The 24,981-nt window shown below is 53.4% G+C and overlaps 1 protein-coding gene across 3 annotated transcripts; it reads right to left on the bottom strand.

The window, feature by feature from the left end:
* Positions 1–665: 665 nt before the first annotated feature.
* ADAR (adenosine deaminase RNA specific) lies at positions 666–24,648 on the bottom strand. 3 transcript variants are annotated; one of them, XM_075607927.1, is made up of 15 exons: positions 24,427–24,648; positions 15,558–16,867; positions 14,465–14,654; positions 12,520–12,650; positions 11,481–11,616; positions 10,495–10,709; positions 9,897–10,056; positions 9,220–9,391; positions 9,014–9,107; positions 7,727–7,846; positions 6,506–6,639; positions 5,482–5,664; positions 5,251–5,363; positions 3,488–3,612; positions 666–2,152 (listed from the first exon to the last, which is right to left on the bottom strand). In XM_075607927.1, exons 1-15 carry the CDS (start codon positions 24,613–24,615, stop codon positions 1,912–1,914), a joined length of 3,513 nt encoding a protein of 1,170 aa, XP_075464042.1. In that variant the 5' UTR covers positions 24,616–24,648; the 3' UTR covers positions 666–1,911. The 3 variants fall into 3 exon arrangements, with proteins under 3 accessions (XP_075464042.1, XP_075464043.1, XP_075464044.1); XM_075607928.1 differs by lacking the exon at positions 24,427–24,648 and adding an exon at positions 18,350–18,505; XM_075607929.1 differs by lacking the exons at positions 666–2,152; positions 3,488–3,612; positions 5,251–5,363; positions 5,482–5,664; positions 6,506–6,639 and adding an exon at positions 7,076–7,241.
* Positions 24,649–24,981: the final 333 nt, after the last annotated feature.

Here is a 24,981-nt window from a genome sequence, read left to right as displayed (position 1 = left end):
TAAAATTGAAGAATTAGATAGTCAGTGCTGCCAAAAAGGCCCTAAACCCAAAAAGTGTTGATACAAGAGACAGTTCATAAAATATACAAAAATGCCCAGGCGCAAAAAAACAGAACCAGGATAAAAATAGAGAAAAGAAAAATACCAGAGTAGCACGTGCTACAAATCCACTCGCACACGTACAGTAATCAACTCTCAATTTGTTTTCTTGGAGTAAAGCGTCTTGCTGGAAGGTGGCGTAACCGAGAGTTCCAGTATCTTCCATGGAGACGCTTTACTCAAAGAATACAAATTGTGAGTTGATTACTTGTGGAGAGTAGATTTGTAGAACGTACTACTCTGGGTTTTTTTTTTCTACTCGGTTTTTAACCTGGATCTGTTTTTTTGTGCCGGGGGGACAGGGACCCTTTGGAGGGCTTGTATATCATGTTACCCACCAGAGTTACAGTATGACGACTGGGCAGGATGGCTCGAGCCGGTCAATGGGATAGTAGCCTGTGAAACGCAAGCCCAACAATGTATCATATTGTTAACTGAACATGTGCTAAAGAGTTTTACTAAATGCAAATGGTCAAATGTAACATGGGTCAAGTTTGGCTACTGCGGTGTTGGCGGCCATTCCCAGGGAATGTAATGTACAAAAGAAACAATATAGAAATCATTCGGAGAATAGAAAAAAAAAATATATGTTTAATATGGAATGTTTCAGAACAAAAAAGCCACAACGACCAGAAAGGTTCTAATGCTGCAGTCTGCTCCCAATGCTGCAGTCTGCTCCCAACTGGTCAGCGCCAGGGAACATTCTTAACAACCAAGACTTGCATTACAGACAGTTATCCGACCTGCACCGGCGTTCAATGCTCTACTAAAATCACACAGCTGCAAGGGGAAAAACCCCACTCAAACTAAAAGTGATCTGTGGTCCGTTGGTTCCATTAATCTTCCTAATTGCGACTGGTCGAGTGGAACTACAGAGTAATGCCTTCAATGCACCAGCGGCATGTATGGCACAGGTATTATATTAACCTTCACATGCACATCTAAAGAGGGGTTAACCAGCGTTTGATTTCTCTCCAATGGAACCAAGTAGCACATCTTAAAATTGGAGTTATGGAAAGGTCTCTGCTCTTCCTGCAACCCAACTGCTATCTGTACAGCTCACTGCCAGAGCCACATTTCAACCCCACAGCTTTTTGGATGGCCATGTAAAGAGACCTCCACCGCATGATGCTTGGGGAGTTCATATCAATGTTGCAAATGTGTTTTCTGAGACACAGATGCTCGATGCTCCGGCTAGCACGTTACACGTGGAATGGAGAAAAGACACCAGACTACAGTGTACGTTCAGATTGCGGAACCAGTTTATTTTAGACACAACACAGGAAAGCATCTATGTGCCCGCTCATTCCAAATCTATTTAAAATGGTAAAAAATAAAACTAACAATAAATGTTCAGGACTATGCCAGCTGATTGATTCAGGGTCATGTTAACCCTCCACTGCCCAGTTCATTGCTGTGGCAAAGGCACCAGTGTCCTCTTTAAATGTAATGGATAGTCAAACTAGATTTCTGATCAATTGAGTGACGAGACAGAACCAAAAAACAAAGGACGGGGGGGAACTGCTAAAACAAAAAGTTAACTGATGCTGGTTTTTTGGAGTTCTATTTAACTACACCGGACATATCATGCCAGGAACTTACCGTCTATATTAAGGACAACAGAAGTTAAAGGAACGATGGTGTGTGGGACTGGGGCAGCAGAGTAATGGATTGGGGAGGAGGCCCAGCAAGAAATATACACCTGGATGCGCATTTGAAGGTAACATAACCCATTACTGACACGCCCAGCGCCGATCTGGTAACATCCCTGGCTTCCCTTACAAAAACAAAATGCACAGAAAAAACAAAACTTTAATTTCCCGCCAAGGAAAAGCTCTTCTCTTCCTGGGGCTTACTGATCCAGTTCCCATAACCCATCTGCTGCAGAGACTTAAAGAACTGGGTCTTGGCCGCCTGATAATTGGCAGCGCCCTCTTTGATGTCGCTGTAGGAGTTGCACTGCAACAGCTCACTGCGCCCACGCAGCTTGCACAGCTCTTGGAACAACGCAAACATGTGCATCTTGGAGACGCGAGAGACTTCAAGTTTTGTCCTGCAAGGAAACAAGGGATTCGTTTTGCACGCGGGGGAATACAGATGTTCTACTACACGAGATCTGTGCAAAGCAGTTATACAGCGATAAGCTTCATGGTGTATAAAACAAACTCATTAAAATGGTATTGTGATTCACTGCTAATTAAGCAACGGCGGCTGAATCTCCACTATATTAAACCCCTTCACTGCCAGAGGTCTGTAACACAGCACAGAACAATGTTATTACACCTTCTGTTAACAAAGAGGTTTAAAGGGGGAAGGACAAGTCCAACATGAAGGGTAAGCACCGACCCACACTATCGCTACCGTTATAACCGGTCTCATTCTGAGCTTATAAATTCCCCCCATAGAGATTAAATGAACCGCACAGTGATAAATAAGATAGGAGACCCTCCCTGTGGCAGCTCAGACCTGCCCGAGTACAGGTGTTAGGGTTGCTAACGGAAGTGGGTACCGCAGCATAACGCTGTGGGCGCCTTACCGACGGGTTTAAAAAGGAATTTCTCCAAAACAGACATTTTATCCAAAAATAAACTGCTACGATTTTATTTATATTTAAATGGGTGCTTTGTAACCGATTTTGGACCGAGTAGATGGGGTGTACTTTGAACGTGATGGGGTTTCTTCAGAGTTATCAGAAGCGAACAGGTCCCCTACCCTCCCCCCCCCCAAAACGGAACATTTGGCCGCGGCCGTCCTGCAGCAACCATCTTCCCCGCCAGCGCTTAGCTGCAAGGGGACCATCCGCCACCGGCCTCTTCGATGAGGGTTCAGTTTAGGAGTTTTAGTGGTTAGGGTAAGGGATTGGGGTTAAGGTGAGGGTGCGCAAAATTGACCCTGCATGCCCCCCTACCTTCTCACCTCCTGTTATTCACACCCCCCCCCCCTCCTGTAAGGCTCCGGCATCAAATGAGGTCGTGGGCTCATGTGATGTCACTGCGTCATTTGATGCTGGTTGCCATGGCGACGTGTCGCCGAAGATCAGGTATGAGAAGCTGCAGAGGCCTTGTGCAGTCCCCCCAGCACTTAATTTAAAGTGCCTTGGGGGAGAGCGCGGGACCTCTGTAGCCGCCGTGCCCCCCCTGGAAATTCTCCCGCCCCCATTTTGCACACCCCTGGGTTAAGGTAAGGTTAGGGTAAAGGGTGGGGGTAGCATTACAATTAGGTGTTAAGATTAGGGGGTTTTAGGGTAAGGGACAAGATTAGTCACTTACCTTAGCGGCAAAGCGTTCGGTGGCGTCACGGCGGCGGGGTATAAGAAAAAAAGGCAAAAGGACTGCTCCCAAATGTCTTAGACCGCATGCAAAGAGAAAAGGGGGCGCTGCTTTCTTACCCTTCCACTTTCCCCTTCGTTCCATCCAGCACCTCGACCTCGTCGTCAGCCAGGCACCAATTCACACTGGACTCCTTCGTCTTACCCGTCTGCCGAGTGGAATCGTAGACGCTGACGCGCCCGACCTGGATTACAAGGAGATGAAGAGGGTGCTGACCAATACCGCCCAATGCTGCGGAATCTCTCATTGTGGGGCAGATTTACATGGGGTTTTGCAGGCAGTGATAACTTGTATTGTTCCAACAAGAACATGTATATATCTTTTGCAATAAGGCTTAAAAGCATCAGCGATTTATCACAATTCGGTCTGCACGGCACCCAGCAATATGACAGCGGGACAGCCAGAGTCCAAAATAAAAGTATCTGCATTAGGAAAGTCCAAGTAAAAATAAGCAACAAAGCACCATTTACAGAGCCCACTTTGTCTCTCCGTCATTATGCATTTTACGCGCGAAAAGGCGTCAGATACACCAGGAAACAGTAGTTAATCTTAAATACCCAGTCACATGGTTAACAAGCAAGGAACTCTGTGTAATGCATGGGAGTGTGTACAAAACGTCACGACTGCACCCGAAATATTCCCAATACAAAAAGCATGTTTGAAATGTGGAGGGCACGGGTACAGTTATGTGTTGCCATTTTACGAATAATTAGAAGGATTATTGTAGTTCTGCAAAAGCCAAGAAATCTTCTATTCCTAGCGCTATAATCGGGGGATACGAAACTTGCGATTTACCTTTTGACAAATGTGGCCCACAATGCGTGCGCAGAATGACACTACCTCCCAATTACTGGGCCTGTTACCCTTAGAATATGCAGAAGGAAAGGAGCACAGCTTCCGCATCAGTGGATCAAAAATAGATAGGGCAACTCCAGATGTAGTAAAATTGTGTTTATTGCACAATCAGCTTAGCAATGAAGGTGTAGGAAACACACCAACATGTTTCATCCAACAGGACTTTATCAAGGTGTTGGATGAAATCAAATCACCAATACTGTTACCCTTAAAGACAGCCGTGTCATTCTGCAGCATCATGGCATTTTATGTTCGTATTCTGCACACGGCCTGGGAATGTGACTTGCGGGGCAGGGAGAAGGGGTTGGGATATTCTCCTTGCAAACAAGTTTGGAGCCTGGACCTAAAAAACAGGTCGTAGCTCATATTTCCTAGGGAAAGTTTTAAAGATATAATTTAAAAAAAAATGTCAAATCCCCAAAAAACACCTTTTCGTGTCCTTTTACATTGTCATTTTTGACTCCCATTTGCAGGCATACTTGGGATTTGTTATGTTTGCCTGGTTGCAGTGCTGTGTGTTTCTGTATTACACTTGTTTCATTGATTGTTCAACGTGTGCATGTAAGATGCATTTCTGTTTCCTGGTGTATCTTTTAGTTGCGAAATGCATCGGGACGGGAGGCTCTGAAAATAGCGGGGTTCGCAAATACCACTTTGCTGCTTATTTTTACCTAGGAAAATGTGCCTTATATCCGAGTACAGTGCGGTCCCGGCCTTCACATTATACGGAGCGGCGCCACATTTAACCCGCGCGCTTCCTGCTTGCCGGCGCCGTCACGCCGTATTCTGCGTGCAACGGACTGCGTTTGATTGCCGGTATCGTGACGAGCGGCTGAGCACAAACCCTCCGGTATCCCGCGAGACCGACGCGTTTAACAGCCAATGCATATGAAAAGGTGGCGTTTTCTCGTGATAAAACAAGCTTGTGAATGGGGAGACAATTAAAAGGAGAAGAGAACGCCGATACCTCGGGGTGATTGACGATGTACGTCTCTGGCAGCTGCTTTTCGAAGGCGTCGCCGTCCCGGGACATGCGGCAACAGATGGCCCGCGTCAGGTGTCCCTTACTGAATAGATAACCTGAGAGAGAGATGCAGAGTTTAGGGGCAAACAGGAAGACACGCACGTTATACATTGTACACAGAGCAACAGTGACCCAAATGTGTGATATTCAGGGGGGTTCGTTCCTAGTGCGTACCAAGCGTGACAGAGCTGAGGTACACGGGCTCCATGAAATGAGAGAGGAAGGCTCCTTGCAGGCCCAGTACGTTCCAGCGCATGATTTTATCGCTGCAGGACATGGTGCGCAGGCGCTCTCCGTGCTGGATCCCATCCCAGGTCGGGACGATGTCGCTCGACTCTACGGGAATCGTGCCTTCTCCTGTGTGGCAGCGGGAGGACAAAATCAAGAGTCATCACAGAGGGAAATCCTGGGGCTTCTCACCCCGACCCTGAGGGAACATCGGGGAGGCAGGGAACCTCGGAAATGGGGGGTGGGGGGGAAAGAGGGGGAAGAGGCAGGGAACCTCGGGGGGAGGCAGGCTTAAGAATGAATAAAGCTAAACATCAAATAAACAGACTACTGATTGCTTTAATGCAGGGGGTGCTAAACTCCAGTCCTCAAGGGCCACCAATAGGTCAGGTTAAGGATATCCCTGCGTCTGCACAGGCGGCTCAATCAGTGTCTCAGTCAGAATGTCTCATCACCTGTACTGAAGCAGGGATATCCCCAATACCTGCCCTGTTGGTGGCCACCACTGCTGTAATGCGTGTAATGCGTGTAATGCGTGTCCAAAGTCAGTGATAGCGATGGCAACTGAGACTTCAGAAAGTTCTGTAACTCCATTTCCAAAAGCCCAGGTGTTCTTGAGCTGAAACACGGGCATCAAACCAGAGTTTGGAAACATTAACATATTAATAAAAGTTTTTAAACTGCTGCTTGAAGATAACAGAGTGCCCCCCCCCCCCCCCCATGTATTCATGTTCGGGCTGGCGTCCCATAGTGATAGATCTGAACACATGTACATACAGTCTGAAATAAACAGGAACTACCCCTCACATGGGAGACACATACGTGACAGGCGCACATGGAAGACAGACACACGACAGGCGCATGCGAGTCACTTTTTATGCCAGTTTGAGGTCACGTACAACAGGTTCACTGAATAGTATGGAAGCCAGCAAAGAAAGCACACACAAGTGATAAATTGTGATCGACTTACCATTTTCCACTTTAGTTCGCAGCTTGCCCTGCTTTGGGTTCTCAAAGAGGGGGTAATGCTTTTTGTCTCCCTCTGCAGAGGGCAAATCACTGCACGACTTGTCAAAGAGAGCCCCATCTCCGCAGGGAGCGGTGCTGCAACACAACGGACTCGGGTCAGAACCGCGCTACACATGCACAAGTACCAGACATAAAGAGCCCCATCTCCGCGGGGAGCGGTGCTGCAACACAACGGACTCGGGTCAGAACCGCGCTACACATGCACAAGTACCAGACATAAAGAGCCCCATCTCCGCAGGGAGCGGTGCTGCAACACAACGGACTCGGGTCAGAACCGCGCTACACATGCACAAGTACCAGACATAAAGAGCCCCATCTCCGCAGGGAGCGGTGCTGCAACACAACGAACTCGGGTCAGAACCGCGCTACACATGCACAAGTACCAGACATAAAGAGCCCCGTCTCCGCAGGGAGCGGTGCTGCAACACAACGGACTCGGGTCAGAACCGCGCTACACATGCACAAGTACCAGACATAAAGAGCCCCATCTCCGCAGGGAGCGGTGCTGCAACACAACGGACTCGGGTCAGAACCGCGCTACACATGCACAAGTACCAGACATAAAGAGCCCCATCTCCGCAGGGAGCGGTGCTGCAACACAACGGACTCGGGTCAGAACCGCGCTACACATGCACAAGTACCAGACATAAAGAGCCCCATCTCCGCAGGGAGCGGTGCTGCAACACAACGGACTCGGGTCAGAACCGCGCTACACATGCACAAGTACCAGACACAAAGAGCCCCATCTCCGCAGGGAGCAGTGCTGCAACACAACGGACTCGGGTCAGAACCGCGCTACACATGCACAAGTACCAGACACAAAGAGCCCCAACTCCGCAGGGAGCAGTGCTGCAACACAACGGACTCGGGTCAGAACCGCGCTACACATGCACCAGACACAAAGAGCCCCATCTCCGCAGGGAGCAGTGCTGCAACAACAGCACAAACGGACTCGGGTCAGAACCGCGCTACACATGCACAATTACCCAACACAAGGAGGTTTATTATCTACTGAAGTTCTGAACGAGATTGAGCACTGTCTTTGGGACTCTTGCCCCATAACCACATACAACAAGGAGGTGCACAACTACGTGGATCACATCAAGAAATTGATGGGTTGCATAAGGCAGCGGCTCACAGGGACACATTGGCTCTCACTAACCTAATATAAAGGTGAAAGGTCACCGCTGGACGGACCCGTAACAGATCGCCTTCCGCTTCCTCAAATATGTTATCATCTGGCGCGTCCGGATTGTATTTCATCATTTGGCTGTACAGGTATCTGAAAAGGCAGCCGGGGAAGAGGAGAACGGAGATTTATACCCGGGGAAAAGCACCGGCTGGGGGGGAGAGGGGGAAAGGGGGAGAGGGGGAGAGAGAGAGAGAGGGGGAGAGAGAGAGAGAGAGAGGGGGAGAGAGAGAGAGAGAGAGAGAGAGGGGGAGAGAGAGAGAGGGGGAGAGAGAGAGAGAGAGAGTGTGTGTGTCTGTGTGTGTGTGGCGGAAGGAGTCGGGCGCAGAAGAACTTGTGTTGCCAATTAAAGCTTTAGATCAGAGGTGGCAACTCCAGTTCTCTTCTGCTCGCTGTGTCCTCACTACTTTGTAAAAGTTTGTGTTCTCTCCAACTTCCCCACTCTCCTCATTTCTTCATCTCTCCTCCCCTCCACCTATGCCTGTGCCCATACACTGCACCACTATATGCACACACCTTTCCCAACAACTTCTGCATCCCTCAATAAAAAGCACCCCCACAAATCCTCTTCTCTCCCCTCCTTGCCGCTGGGGATCTCTCTGGACCCAGCCATATACACACCTGCTCTCGCCCACGCCTCCCTCCCGGCTAATGATGGCAACCTATCTAATTTATTACCGGCCAACCTTAAAATTCACCTCTCAAAAGAAGTATCCCAATATCCTGCACTCATGGCTATTGTCCCACACCCAGTCACTCCTACCCACCATTGTGGCCAGGCACTTCCATCTACTGCACCTACCCACCAGCAAGGCCAGGCACTGCCATCTACAGCACCTGCTGTCTCAGTCTCCCAAAATACCCCTTAGATTGTAAGCTCTCCGGGACAGGGATTGCCTATTGTCTGACTTTGCTGCGCTATACACCGTCGGCGCTATATAAATAAAGATCTACATACCCCTACAGAATTGAAGAATGCTTAAGATATACTGGGCCGTCATGTAAGAATAGGGTGTGGAGGTGGCCAAGTCTTTCCCACAGCCGGCAAATGGTGATGGCAATAGTTACCATTCTACTGAATGGAAGATAATGCATTTTGTGTCCTCGGAACGGCCAATCATTTTCTGGGAAGCCGCGGGAATGGGACCACGGGTTGGGCCACAGTGTTGTACTACAGCTCAAATCGTGGTTTGTGGGGCGGCAACTTCGTGGCATAGATGGAGAGAAATAAGGGCGCGTGCGGGTAGATGAACGCCTCACCTTGTAAACCCCCGGCGGGAAATAACCTCAGCGTGGCAATCATTGACCGTCTCTCCTCTCAGGCTCAGCTCTTCTCCCTTCACACAACGGTTGCCTTTGCGAAACACAAACAAGGCTCGTGTGACGCACGGACGCAACACAAAGCAGACGGGAGCAGAAGGAGGGGGGGGCGTGGAGGAGAGAGGGGGAGGGGGGGGCGGGATTACCCGTTCCAATGCTGACAACGGTCCCCATGTCTTCCTCGCTCTTCTTCATGATGATGGCTGCCAGGATCTTCCGGCCGAGCAAGCTGTTCTGGATCCGGGCGGTCAGGGAGTTGAAGCGTTGGTGGCTCAGCATGGCGATCTGGTCGTGGAACGTGCTGCCGGACACCGGGAGCTGTAAGGAGATCATCGGGATTTGAAGCATAGCTACATTTCTTTCTACCGCCGCGCCGTGTAATCGCGATCGACTACACGCCTCCCTCTCCGGTTTCAACTTCCCCCACCCCCTATTTAGGAGAGAGATTCCTGCACCGTGAAGTAAGGTAAAGATTACTCTTCATCAAAACCCCGGACGTGTGTGAAGGTCTAGCGCAAGGGTGGGCAACTCCAGTCCTCAAGGGCCACCAACTGGTCAGGTTTTCAGGATATCCCTGCTTCAGCACAGGCGGCTCAATCTGATTGAGCCATCTGTGCTGAAGCAGGGATATCGTGACTGACCCACCTGTGCTAAAGCAGGGATATCCTGAAAACCTGACCTGTTCGCGGCCCTTTAGGACTGGAGTTGGCGCCCCCCCGGTGTACTGCCTCCCCCGCATGTACACGAGAACCTTCACTCTTCCCCCCACTTGTTCTGCCGTGTAAATCCCGACACGAGCCCAACACGCGGTTACTCCACGCACACTGGCCTCTGCGATGCTCTCCCCGGTGCGCGCCGCTTTTTCTGCCTCTCCGATCAGGACTCGCAGGGCCGCGTCGGCCGCTTCCGCCTTGGCCTGCTTTTTGTTGGACGCGCTGACGGCTGGGAACCAGCGGCCGCCAACCTTTGCTTGGTAGAGGAACCTGATGGTGAGAGATAGGCGTTTGCCGGCAGCAGTGACTGGAGTTTACATACTATACACCCGGCAGTGTGCGGGGAACATTCTACGGCGGGGGTAGGCCAACTCCAGTCCTCAGGGGCCACCAACAGATCAGGGTTTACGGATATCCCTGCTTCAGCACTTGTGGCTTAGTCTTTTGACTGAGCCACCTGTGCTGAAGCAGGGATATCGTGACCTACTGGTGGCCCTTGAGGAATGGAGTTGGCCACCGCGGCTCTACAGTCATGTAACAAGGTTGATGCATCCAACACATTAACTTGAACGTAAATTCTGTAGGGGTAACGGCTCCTTTAGGTTGGAGGGGACTTGCAGTGCATCACAATACTAGTATAAACTGCTTGAAAATCAGACAGCCCATACTTCCCATTACACTTAGTCTGACTCCAAAGTTCACACGTACTTGGGATCATGGGCAGGTCCAGTCTGGTTGACGAGCTTAAACTCCGCTGCAAAGCCCTTGGCACGGGAGTAATCCAGGAGGCCGCTCACTGGGTTGGCATTCAGATATTTAATGAAAACCCCCACATTATGGGCCTGGGTATTTTTGGGATCTTCCAGTGGCAGCTCCGGGCCCGTGGGCAATTCAGAGCCATCAGGATTGGGACCTGTGTCAAACTGAGACAAAGCAGGAAGTCAGCTGGATAATGTAGAGACATATGAAGAACATTTCAATGTGATTTACTGATCAGCCTAAGGGGGAAGCAATTACAACATGGAGTGGCAGGCTCCACTAGTCATAACTTATAAATCAGGGTATCTATTAAATACAAAATGTCAGATATGGAATATCAATAAACTCAATTCCCCCCCCCCCCCCCCTCAATTCTGAACAAATGGAACATTCCAGGTCCGGTTTGGCCATCTGATTGGAGGGATAGGCTCAGTGTCTCCATGACAACAAGCAGATCCCATCAGAGGGCTCCATTTCTGAAAGTTCCATCCCAGGCCGCTCCCACGGGGAGGGGAGATGTTTCGGAGTGTTTAATGGAATTAAGTTTTCTGGATTGTTTAGCCTCGCAGCCCCGCTTTGTAAGGCCACGTCCATGGTTGGGTGCTTGTGCGTGTCTTCACACACGCCTCTACCTGGAGAGATTTGTGCCCTCTAGGTGGATGAGACGAGGGGGCGTGTCGTCGCGGTAACCATGGATGTGGCCTAATAGGAGATTGAACACAAGGCAGCCACAGCCAGGTGACAAATTATAAACCAGGGGGCGGCCAACTCCATTCCTCAAGGGCCAGCAACAGGTCAGGTTTTCAGGATAAACCCGCTTCAGCACAGGGGGCTCAGTCTGACTGCACCACCTGTGCTGAAGCATGGATATCCTGAAAACCTGACCTGTCGGTGATCCTCGAGGACTGGAGTTGGCCGCAACACACACCCCATACCTTCTCGCCCGGTAACACAGAGTTGCCCAGGAGCTGTTTCACGGCCACCTCAGCAGCCAGCTGCTTGGCCAGCTTCTTGCTATTGGCAGTCACTGCGGGGTATGTCTCGCTGCCAATTTTTACAGAATACGTGAACCTGCGATACAGAAGAAGAACAGTTCAAATATAACAAATTAACCAGACCGATCCGGTCGTTCAAAAACTTTGCATCATTTTTTCCTCCTTTTCCTTTGGATATGCGATTCTGTAATAACCCTGTATTTCTATAATAAACAGGGAACGATGGTATAAACAATATTTCCAGGGACTTTTAAATATGGCTGCTATTGTGAACGTCTTACACAATCTGTGTGTTCAACATCCCCGAAACTGTGGGATTGCTGCCCCTAGTGGCGGGTGTTTAATGAGCTCTCCGTAAAAATACGCATGGATTACAATTGGGGCGAGATGTCACGGTGTGCTGCTCCGATAACCGGCCTGAATGTCAAGACTTGTCAAAGCACGCATTACATTATAAACAACACTGCTAAAAGATGGAGGCGCGATTATACAGCGGAGTCTTCATTCTTACAGAAGGTATGTTACCAAATGCAATGCATCCTGCAAATCAGGGAGGCTCAACTCCAGTCCTCAAGCCCGCCCCAACAGGTCAGGTTTTCATTATCTCTGCTTCAACACAGGTGGCTCAATCAGAGGCTCAGTCTTTGACTTGAGGACTGGACAGTTGAGCCTCCCCTGCTGTAAATCACTAGCCCTCTTTAAAGTATGCTGAAAGTGCAGAAAATTCAAAGCACTCACCAACGCAACATTTTTTGCGTCTTAACTTGTGTTTAAAAATGTGTCGAACCTTTGAGTTTTGTTCTACCAGAAGGACAAGCAACGCAAAGGCTGCAAACGGTTTCATCCAACCTCACACCGGGTCTGCACTCCAAACTGACACATTCACATTTTTGATGCCAGATTTTAACCTCTTCTACACCAAAGGGGCAAACAACTCATAGGTCGAAGTGGTGCCCCTGACACTAAGACGGAGACATACTTGGGGTCGTGGGCAGGTCCGTCCTGGGACAGCAGCTGGAACTCGCACGCGTGCCCCGATTTCTGGCTGTGCTCCATGAGAACGCAGATGGGATTCTTGCCGCTCGGGAAAGAGCACTCTGTTACATTTTGCTAAAGAAGGGCAACAAAAAGAAGGTAAGCGCATAAGAATGTCATTTCATACAGCGCTGGGCAGGTGCACCGAACTTTATACAGCGTTTAGTAGTCCTAATGCCGGGGGGAATCGAGTGAGGCCCCTGCAACTTCCCTTAGCTTCGGCAACGCGTCGCCATGGCACTGCGGCGGTAAATGACCCAGCGGGGTCACGTGAACCCGCAGCGTCGTTTGACACTAAGAGCTGGAGACAAGGTAAGGGGGGGGGGGGGCGAGCAGGGAGGGGGAGGAGGAAAGATTGAGCACCCCCTGCTCTAACCTAACAGTCTGAACAAAACCGGACAGTTTTGTATCTAAATCCAGCAATATATCATACTGCAAATGGTCGGAAAAAGAAAGCCATTAAACATCCCTTAATCGGGTGGCTTAAAATCAGGGGAGGCCAGCTCCAGTCCTCAAGGGCCATCAACAGGCCAGGTTTTCAGGATATCCCTGATAAAGCACAGGTGGCTAAGTCTAGGACAGCACCATCTGTGCTGAAGCAGGGATATACGGAAAACCTGGCCTGTTGGTGGCCCTTGAGGACTGGAGTTGGCGCTCCTTGGCTTAAATATTTAGAGGTGTTACAGGAATGACCAGGTATAGATGGCTTAAGTCAATATATACTGTATATATTGTTATGGGACGGGCATGTGTGTTTTCTATAACATCAACCATTTACATATCACTTTACAGCACTAATACTTGTCACAAAATAATAGGAGAGATAATGGGAATAAACACTACGGGCAGAAGAGTAAACATTAGGAAAAGGAGTCCCTGCCCTGAAGAGCTTACACTCTAAGTGGCGATATACAATAAGACAGGGGGTCGCAAACTTTTCCCCCTGCGCCCCCCTGCCGGCGGTCACCTCACCCCCGCGACCCTCACCTCGGCTCCGGCGTCATGACGTCACGTTGCCATAGCAATGTGACGTCACATGCCGCGTAAGTAAAGGTTTACAGAGGCCCTGCAGCTCCCCCGGCACTTAATTTAAGTGCCTTCGGGAAGCTTGCGGGGCCTCTCTAAAACGCGCGGGCCCCCGCCCCGCAGGCAGGCTCGCCCCCCCCCCCAGTTTGCGCACCGCTGCAATAAGACACCGTACAGCCCACTCACTTGTATAAGCCGGTGTCTTCCAACGCCAAGAGGCGTCAGACCACAGAGCGCGTGGCGTCGCACATGCCTGCTGCAGAGGCGTTCCCTGGCCAGTGGGATGTGGAGGACACGCAACGGGGGGCGTGATGTCACGTGAACGAGACGCCCTCATTGGCTAAACCGTGCACGTGACCCGACCGGCGCGAAAAAAATCGGCCACACTGTCGTGCGCCCTATGGCAGTCCTCGTTGAGGTTACGGCCTTTTGTTTGCGCCGCACGGACTATGGACGCGGCCTCATGGTAAGTATGGGCCTTAACCCACTGAATGCCTGCGCTGAAGCCTGTGAGGGGTTAGGGAGAAGGGCTTGTGCAGGAGCTGAGTCGGGATCTGTTTGTTAATACAGGGGTTTCTCAACTCGTCGAGACCACCCCCCCCCCACAGGTCAGGTTATAAGGATATCCCTGCTTCAGCACAAGAGGACGTTAGTGGCTCAGTTGAAGAGCCTGATTCAGCGCAGGTGGCTCAGTCTTTGACTGAGGCACTGATTGAGCCACCTGTGCTGAAGCAGGGATATCCTGAAAACCTGGCCTGTTGGGGGGGGGGGGGGAGGGCTGGTGTCTTGAGGACTGGAGTGGAGAACCCGTGTGTTAATGTGATAATATTACTAACACGCGCAATCCAACACACACAACTCACCGTCTCCTCTTGTGTGTTTGGAGTCTCAATCTCTGCCGATAGTATCTCCTCCGCCGGCTCGGTGCCACCGCCCTGCTCGCGGATAAGAACACGCAGGGCTGTGGACGCAGCAACCTTCTTTGCAGTCTTTTTGCTGCTCGCCTCTACGACCGGGAAACTGCGCCCGCCTATCACGGCCTGCATCTTAAACCTTCAAAACATGAACAAATAATAAATCAGATGCACAGACCAACAACAACAACAACAACAACAACAACGAATATTTCACACAGTGTGCGCAAATTCAGCAACAAGATGGCTATAAGACGACCGTGGACAAAGCGCTTTGATCTCTGAGCTGCAGTTTTCCCAGGAGCTTTAGAAATCCTTCAGCACCCAATATATCGCTGCTTTTTAAAATCACCAATATACTTAATTTAGGCTGCCATTTAGTACACAGCACAACGTTTACACGGCTTACAGAAAGAGAGACTATCTGAGCGGATAACGGAAGCATTCATGTTTAATGAAACCAACACGGGTGCTCTTCATGTTTGTACATGAACGATTAGAACTTCCTCGTCTAAGACTTTAATAACGCAGTCGTCTCGTCAGCGCTGGGACAGGTGGGAAAGCAAAGCAGAAGCGAACTAAATAAAAAGCTCTTATCCACCAGTCTCAGCAGAGACTTACAGAGGAGAGACTCAGCGCAAGATAATATATACATCCACTGGTCAGTGCCGGGCGGGGGGAGACGTGCGACATCACAACGGTCACTTCTTGCTTAATAACTCATCAGAAGTGACGGTTTTGCGTTGATTTCATTCATTCTTAAATATTTTACAGGGGAAAAGCTAAAAAAAATGATGTTCTAAATATTGGTAAAAGATGGTTTAATATGCGGTTTCCCCATTTTTTTTAATATATATATACAAAACTAATATAGTGACCAATATGGTGGACATGGGAGTTAATATAAATTAACCCATTGGTTGCCAGAGGGACGCGCTGCTTTGAATTTCTGAAAGGAACGCAATGGTTTTGCAATACATTGCAGGCCCCCCTTGTGCCGTAGTTAATCCCCCCTCCTCCCTACTACCCCCCGTGGTCTCACCTGGGGTCGTGCGATGGTCCACTCTGGCCAAGGAGAACGAAATCGCATTGCTGCGCACAGAACTGGGTGAACTCGATGAGGCCGCTGACCGGGTTCTTCTCCTGGCACGCCTGCAGCTTCTCCAAGCGCGAGAGCTCCTTGACCGGCTCGTAATACTGCGTGAACCCCGACATAGCCCCTGCGTCCATGAAGTTTTCCAGAGTGCTGGGAATGTCATCCTGCGTCCACATTTCGTTGCCGTTGTCGTCCTCGTCGTCGTATTCCATGCCCTTCGCACGCTTCCTGGGCGGTCCTGCATTGAGTGCGTCAGAGCTCAGCGCATCATCACCTTCTGTCTTTATATCCACGGGAAGCTTGTCACTGCCCGTGTCCTGCTTTTTCGTGTCCTGCTTTTTCGTGCCCTGCTGCCCGTTCTCCACGCTCGGGGCCAACTGCACCTTCACGGGCTGCCCCGTAGCCACAACATCTGGGAGGTCTTCTGGCTCCTCTTTTACGATCTTCGTTTCCATGGTGTCTTTCGCCTTTTTCTTGTTCAGCATCCTCTCGCGCTTCTTCTCCGTGAGGGCCCACTTGATGGGGTTGGTGGCGGTCTCCTTGCACACATCTCCTTGTTTCTCCAGCTCGTTAAGGATCTGATTGACCTCGCTCGTCTTGGAGACGCCGATATTTTTCCGGATGAAAAGCGCGGTTGCTGTAGGGGAGCCGTACAAATATTCGCACACTTTCTCCCGGTTTTCTGCCATGGCCTCTGGTGAGCAGGTGGCCAAATTGCTTTCAGAGTCCAAAGATGGTACGTCTTCCTCTTCTTCTGGAGGAGCCTCACGTTGATATCCCTGTCTCCTGTGGCTAAAAGAAGGTCTAGGACCGTGGGAAGCAGCTGCGATTCTCCAGAACGGTCGTCTCTCACCCGCTTTGCACAGCAAACCTTTCCGTTCTAAGCTGTAGAGATGGTGGTTGACACGTTTTTTGGGCACTCGGAAGTGTTTGGCTAAGTCCAGAGCCGTGGAGGTTTCACCTTCATGAAGCTCCTTGAAGAATCCCAGTATCAGTTCTTCCAACGAGTTAGCAGAGACGGACAGTGCCTTGAAATCGAGGGACAGATTAGCTACGCTATTTTCAGATGGTACCCTATAGATGTGGGGCCGTTGGTATCTCGGTGGCTGTGTTGTAGTCTTGTGTGTAAAGTTGTTGCTTTGCGGTGTACGATGTGTGTGCCACACGGACGGGCCAGGGACACTCCAAGGAACGTCTGGGTCTTTTCCCAAGAGAAACGCTCTCTGCTCTGCTTGCAAATGGTCCGAGTAATACCCCTGTGGAATGAAAGGATTAGTGAAAGAGGGGGAATTGGGGCTCTGGTTGAAGGTATGTATTTTGTGCATTGGCCAAGAACGTTGCCCTCGATTTGCGCCTCTATTCATAACTCGGCACCAAAATGCCAGCCAGTACCCTTATATGCAGCGACGGGCAGGAGGGAGCTGCAGTCCGCTCTCCACTCGCACAACTGATGTGCAAAGGCCCTGCCAAAAGGAGAATACACAATGAACACATGGCTTTAACCATGGTGACCATGTAAAACAACCCAGAAAAGCCCAAATGACAGACAACCTCTCACAGGGGTGGCCAACTCCAGCACACAAGGGCCACCAACAGGTCAGGTTTTCAGGATATCACTGCTGCAGCACAAGTGGCTCAATCAGCTCCTGCTTCAGCACAGGTGACTCAATCAGTCCATGCTACAGCACAGTTGGTTCAATCAGAGGCTCAGTCTTTGACCTGTGCTGAAGCTGGGATATACTGAAAACCTGACCTGTTGGTGGCTCTCGAGTACTGGAGTTGGAAACCCCTGCCCTATCAGCTACGGCCCACACTACTAATTCAACACTGCAAGCCACCGGTGTGATCGGGAGATTGCAGGCCAGTCCCGGTTTTATCACAAATTGCGGTCTAAAATACAAATGCAAAAGTGCATTAGAATGAGTGAGTAAAGCGGGACCGGGTCACGTTCCACCCCTTCTACAGTACTCTGAGCAGGGAGATGATCTGGAGTAATAACTGGGGTCCTTCAAAAGTGCACAGCGGTAAGAGAGAAGAGCACCCGCTACAAGCTACTAAACGTCTGTCCGAAAGCCTGAAGTCTGTAGGACTCACTAAAGCAGTTTGCTGTCCAAGAGCCCGGTATGAATTTGGGAAGCAATGTGGCAGATTACAAAAAAAGGCTTAAAAGATCTCTCCAGCAGAAAAAGCGTCTCAAATTGTATCGAATGAGAACGCGCTCCCAGGTTACCGTGTAATGACACAGAGTGACCACTAGGTTTCCTATCTAGAATCCCAAAGTTCCCCTAATTGTCACATGGATCGGGATATATTACAAAAGGGCTCTCTCCCCTTCTCTTCTTACCTAATTCAAACAAAAAGCGATCTAGAGACTTATCGACATATTTTAGAGGAATGAGACCTCGCTTGTTGATCCACAGAACCGCTGCTGTTTCTTTTCTGGCACTTCGGCTACTGACAAAAAAAGGGGGCGCAAGTCCCGTCCTCAGGACATCCCCCCCCCAAACCGGTCAGATTTTGAGGATATCCAAGCTTCAGCACAGGTGGCTCAAAGACTGAGCCACCTGTGCTGAAGCAGGGACTGATTGAGCCACCTGTGCGGAAGCAGAGATATCCTGAAAACCTGACCTGTTGAGGGGGGTCTCGAGGACTGGATTGGAGCACCCCATGACTATAAGAATTGTAAGAAACCTCTGTCCGGAGACACAATACAAACATTTTGCTCGGCTGTTCCTTACCTTTGACTTCTCCCTATTGAGAGGACAAGGATACCTGGCAGGGTGCCACATAAGAGCACACTTCAAAGGCCAGCTGAGAAAGAAGCCAGCTCTGTGATATAGAGCAGGGATACCAGGGGTGGGGGGGCAGGGGACCCTGCGGCCTAGCAGCTGGGGGCAGGATAAAGTGATCCCCGGGCCGCTTCCTGGATATAAAGCTGGGTAATGTTTCAGTTTCTTTTCTCAGTTAAGATCCCACCTCCTGCCTGTCTGGGGAAGGCGGGACCAGAGGCCAGCAGCCAATCAGCGATGGGACAAGCTGTGTGAATGAAGCACTGGTACATGGGGAGGGCTTGATTCCCTTGGGGAGAGAGAGGTGCCCAAACAGCCCACTAGGGCAGATAGATCTGACTTTCCTCATCTTCCCCCCCCCCTCAATCACTGGGGCTGCCAAAATCTGACTGTCTCCCCCCTCACACCCACCCCAATTAGGACACATTTAACTCTTCCCTTCCCCACAAGGGCAGATACATCAGCAACCCCCACCTCTGGGGCAAATAGATCAGAACCCTTCTCCCCCCACACCACCTCCGGGGCAAATAGATCATCACACCCCCCCCCCCTCCCTCCCGGGCAGATAGATCACACACCCCCCCCACCCAGGCAGATAGATCATCACACCCCCCCCCCCGGGAATATAGATCATCACCCCCCCCCCCCTCCCTCCCGGGCAGATAGATCATCACACCCCCCCCCCTCCCTCCCGGGCAGATAGATCACACCCCCCCCCCGGGAATATAGATCATCACCCCCCCCCCTCCCTCCCGGGCAGATAGATCATCACACCCCCCCCCCTCCCTCCCGGGCAGATAGATCATCACACCCCCCCCCCTCCCTCCCGGGCAGATAGATCATCACACCCCCCCTCCCGGGCAGATAGATCATCACACCCCCCCTCCCGGGCAGATAGATCATCACACCCCCCCTCCCGGGCAGATAGATCATCACACCCCCCCTCCCGGGCAGATAGATCATCACACCCCCCCTCCCGGGCAGATAGATCATCACACCCTCCCTCCCGGGCAGATAGATCATCACACCCCCCCCCCCTCCCTCCCAGGCAGATAGATCATCACACCCCCCCTCCCTCCCTCCCTCCCTCCCAGGCAGATAGATCATCACACCCCCCCCCTCCCTCCCTCCCTCCCAGGCAGATAGATCATCACACCCCCCCCCCCCCCCTCCCTCCCGGGCAGATAGATCATCACACCCCCCCCCTCCCTCCCGGGCAGATAGATCATCACACCCCCCCTCCCTCCGGGGCAGATAGATCATCACACCCCCCCTCCCTCCGGGGCAGATAGAGCATCACACCCCCCCCTCCCTCCCGGGCAGATAGATCTTCACACCCCCCCCTCCCTCCGGGGCAGATAGATCATCACACCCCCCCCTCCCTCCCGGGCAGATAGATCATCACACCCCCCCCTCCCTCCCTGGCAGATAGATCATCACACCCCCCCTCCCTCCCGGGCAGATAGATCATCACACCCCCCCTCCCTCCCGGGCAGATAGATCATCACACACCCCCCTCCCTTCCCCCTCCCTCCCAGGCAGATAGATCACACACCCCCCCCCCTCCCTCCCTCCCGGGCAGATAGATCATCCCACCCCCTCCCGGGCAGATAGATCACACACACCCCCTCCCGGGCAGATAGATCATCAACACCCCCTCCCGGGCAGATAGATCATCACACCCTCCCTCCGTCCCTCCCGGGCAGATAGATCATCACACCCTCCCTCCGTCCCTCCGGGCAGATAGATCATCACACCCCCCCTCCGTCCCTCCCGGGCAGATAGATCATCACACCCCCCCCTCCCTCCCGGGCAGATAGATCATCACACCCCCCCCCCTCCCTCCGGGGCAGATAGATCATCACACCCCCCCCTCCCTCCCTGGCAGATAGATCATCACCCCCCCCCTCCCTCCCGGGCAGATAGATCATCACACACCCCCCTCCCTTCCCCCTCCCTCCCAGGCAGATAGATCATCACACACCCCCCCCCCCTCCCTCCCGGGCAGATAGATCATCACACCCCCTCCCGGGCAGATAGATCACACACACCCCCTCCCGGGCAGATAGATCATCAACACCCCCTCCCGGGCAGATAGATCATCACACCCCCCCCCCCCTCCCTCCCGGGCAGATAGATCATCACACCCCCCCCCCTCCCTCCCGGGCAGATAGATCATCACACCCCCCCTCCCTCCCCCTCCGGGGCAGATAGATCATCACACCCCCCTCCCTCCCCCTCCGGGGCAGATAGATCATCACACCCCCCCTCCCTCCGGGGCAGATAGATCATCACACCCCCCCCTCCCTCCGGGCCAGATAGATCATCACACCCCCCCTCCCTCCTGGGCAGATAGATCATCACACCCCCCCCTCCCTCCCGGGCAGATAGATCATCACACCCCCCCTCCCTCCCGGGCAGATAGATCATCACACCCCCCCCTCCTCCCAGGCAGATAGATCATCACACCCCCCCCTCACTCCCAGGCAGATAGATCATCACACACCCCCCCCCCCTCCCTCCCGGGCAGATAGATCACACACACCCCCTCCCGGGCAGATAGATCATCAAACACCCCCCCCCCCCCCCCGGGCAGATAGATCATCACACACACCCCCTCCCTCCCGGGCAGATAGATCATCATCACCCCCCCTCCCTCCCGGGCAGATAGATCATCATCACCCCCCCCTCCCTCCCGGGCAGATAGATCATCATCACCCCCCCTCCCTCCCGGGCAGATAGATCATCACACACCCCCCTCCCTCCCCCCTCCCTCCCAGGCAGATAGATCATCACACACCCCCCCCTCCCTCCCGGGCAGATAGATCACACACACCCCCTCCCGGGCAGATAGATCACACACCCCCTCCCGGGCAGATAGATCACACACACCCCCTCCTCCCTCCCGGGCAGATAGATCACACACCCCCCCCTCCCTCCCAGGCAGATAGATTATCACACACCCCCTCCCTCCCAGGCAGATAGATCATCACACACCCCCCCCTCCCTCCCAGGCAGATAGATCATCACACACCCCCCCCTCCCTCCCAGGCAGATAGATCATCACACACCCCCCCCTCCCTCCCAGGCAGATAGATCATCACACACCCCCCCCCCCTCCCTCCCGGGCAGATAGATCATCACACACCCCCCCCCCCTCCCTCCCGGGCAGATAGATCATCACACACACCCCCCCCTCCCTCCCGGGCAGATAGATCATCACACCCTCCCTCCCTCCCGGGCAGATAGATCATCACACCCTCCCTCCCTCCCGGGCAGATAGATCATCACACCCTCCCTCCCTCCCGGGCAGATAGATCATCACACCCTCCCTCCCTCCCGGGCAGATAGATCATCACACCCTCCCTCCCTCCCGGGCAGATAGATCATCACACCCTCCCTCCCTCCCGGGCAGATAGATCATCACACCCTCCCTCCCTCCCGGGCAGATAGATCATCACACCCTCCCTCCCTCCGGGGCAGATAGATCATCACACCCTCCCTCCCTCCGGGGCAGATAGATCATCACACCCTCCCTCCCTCCGGGGCAGATAGATCATCACACCCTCCCTCCCGGGCAGATAGATCATCACACCCCCCCCTCCCTCCCCCCCCCAGGCAGATAGATCACACACCCCCCTCCCGGGCAGATAGATCACACACCCCCTCCCGGGCAGATAGATCACACACACCCCCTCCCGGGCAGATAGATCACACACACCCCCTCCCGGGCAGATAGATCACACACACACACCCTCCCGGGCAGATAGATCACACACACACACCCTCCCGGGCAGATAGATCACACACCTCCCCCCTCCCTCCCAGGCAGATAGAGCATCACACACACACCCCCCTCCTCCCGGGCAGATAGAGCATCACACACACCCCCCCCTCCTCCCGGGCAGATAGATCATCACACACCCCCCCTCACTCCGGGGCAGATAGATCATCACACACCCCCCCTCACTCCGGGGCAGATAGATCATCACACACCCCCCCTCACTCCGGGGCAGATAGATCATCACACACCCCCCCTCACTCCGGGGCAGATAGATCATCACACACCCCCCCTCACTCCGGGGCAGATAGATCATCACACACCCCCCCTCACTCCGGGGCAGATAGATCATCACACACCCCCCCTCACTCCGGGGCAGATAGATCATCACACACCCCCCCTCACTCCGGGGCAGATAGATCATCACACACCCCCCCTCACTCCGGGGCAGATAGATCATCACACACCCCCCCTCACTCCGGGGCAGATAGATCATCACACACCCCCCCTCACTCCGGGGCAGATAGATCATCACACACCCCCCCTCACTCCGGGGCAGATAGATCATCACACACCCCCCCTCACTCCGGGGCAGATAGATCATCACACACACCCCCTCACTCCGGGGCAGATAGATCATCACACACCCCCCCTCACTCCGGGGCAGATAGATCATCACACACCCCCCCTCACTCCGGGTCAGATAGATCATCACACACCCCCCCTCACTCCGGGGCAGATAGATCATCACACACCCCCCTCCCTCCCCCTTTGGGGCAGATAGATCATCACACACCCCCCTCCCTCCCCCTCCGGGCAGATAGATCATCACACCCCCCCCTCCCTCCCCCTCCGGGGCAGATAGATCATCACACCCCCCCCCTCCCTCCGGGGCAGATAGATCATCACACCCCCCTCCCGCCCCCTCCGGGGCAGATAGATCATCACACCCCCCCTCCCTCCCCCTCCGGGGCAGATAGATCACACCCCCCCTCCCTCCCCCTCCGGGGCAGATAGATCATCACACCCCCCCTCCCTCTCCGGGGCAGATAGATCATCACACCCCCCCTCCCTCTCCGGGGCAGATAGATCATCACACCCCCCTCCCTCCCCCTCCGGGGCAGATAGATCATCACACACCCCCCCCTCACTCCGGGTCAGATAGATCATCACACACCCCCCCTCACTCCGGGGCAGATAGATCATCACACACCCCCCTCCCTCCCCCTTTGGGGCAGATAGATCATCACACACCCCCCTCCCTCCCCCTCCGGGGCAGATAGATCATCACACCCCCCCCTCCCTCCCCCTCCGGGGCAGATAGATCATCACACCCCCCCCCTCCCTCCGGGGCAGATAGATCATCACACCCCCCTCCAGCCCCCTCCGGGGCAGATAGATCATCACACCCCCCCTCCCTCCCCCTCCGGGGCAGATAGATCACACCCCCCCTCCCTCCCCCTCCGGGGCAGATAGATCATCACACCCCCCCTCCCTCTCCGGGGCAGATAGATCATCACACCCCCCCCTCCCTCTCCGGGGCAGATAGATCATCACACCCCCCTCCCTCCCCCTCCGGGGCAGATAGATCATCCTACCCCCCCCCCCCCCCCTCCACATCTGGGGCAGACAGATCATCCTACCCCCCCCCTCCACCTCTGGGGCAGACAGATCATCCTACCCCCCCCATCCACCTCTGGGGCAGATAGATCATCCTACCCCCCCTCCACCTCTGGGGCAGATAGATCATCCTACCCCCCTCCACCTCTGGGGCAGATAGATCATCCTACCCCCCCCCCCCCTCCACCTCTGGGGCAGATAGATCATCCTACACCCCCCCCCCCCCTCCACCTCTGGGGCAGATAGATCATCCTACACCCCCCCCCTCCACCTCTGGGGCAGATAGATCATCCTACACCCCCCCCCCTCCACCTCTGGGGCAGATAGATCATCCTACCCCCCCCCCCCCCTCCGGGACAGATAGATCATCCTACCCCCCCTCCACCTCTGGGGCAGATAGATCATCCTACCCCCCCTCCACCTCTGGGGCAGATAGATCATCCTACCCCCCCTCCACCTCTGGGGCAGATAGATCATCCCACCCCCCTCCACCTCTGGGGCAGATAGATCATCACACCCCCCACCACCTCATCACTACAGCAGATAGCTCCCTCGGTTACAACACGCACAGAGGCCGCACTGTTCCTAATGAATGAATCGCAGTGACCGCCCCTTTCTCCCTTACCGTCCCCGTGGTGGTGCTGGCGGCAGCGGCGGCCGGTACTGCTCCCTCTCTTTGTCCACACAAGGCCACTGCTTCCGGTCGGTGTGTTTCCGCTTCCGGTTCAATCTTTTGGAAACCCGCTACAACGGGGGGCGCCCGCCTCCTGACGTCACGCGGGGGAGAGGGAGAGGGAGGGGGCTGCGTGCGCATGCGCAATGGTGTGTGTGTGTGTGTGTGTGTGTGTGTGTGTGTGTGTGTGTGTGTGTGTGTGTGTGTGTGTGTGTGTGTGTGTGTGTGTGTGTGTGTGTGTGTGTGTGTGTGTGTGTGTGTGTGTGTGTGTGTGTGTGTGTGTGTGTGTGTGTGTTAAAATATGCCCCCCCCCCCCCAATACATATATAAAATACCCCAACACATATATAAAATACACCCCCAATACATATAAAAATTAGACTTACCTTGGGGATGATCTCAGGTCAGGCTGCTGGGGGGGGGGGGGGTGGCGGTGGCTGCAGGGGGGGGGTGGCGGTGCTGGGGGGGTGGCGGTGGCTGCAGGGGGGGGTGGCGGTGGCGGCAAAG

This window comes from Ascaphus truei, chromosome 7, assembly GCF_040206685.1.
Source record: "Ascaphus truei isolate aAscTru1 chromosome 7, aAscTru1.hap1, whole genome shotgun sequence".
Classification (NCBI taxonomy): Eukaryota; Metazoa; Chordata; class Amphibia; order Anura; family Ascaphidae; genus Ascaphus; species Ascaphus truei.
This window is presented reverse-complemented; position numbering and strand designations above follow the sequence as displayed.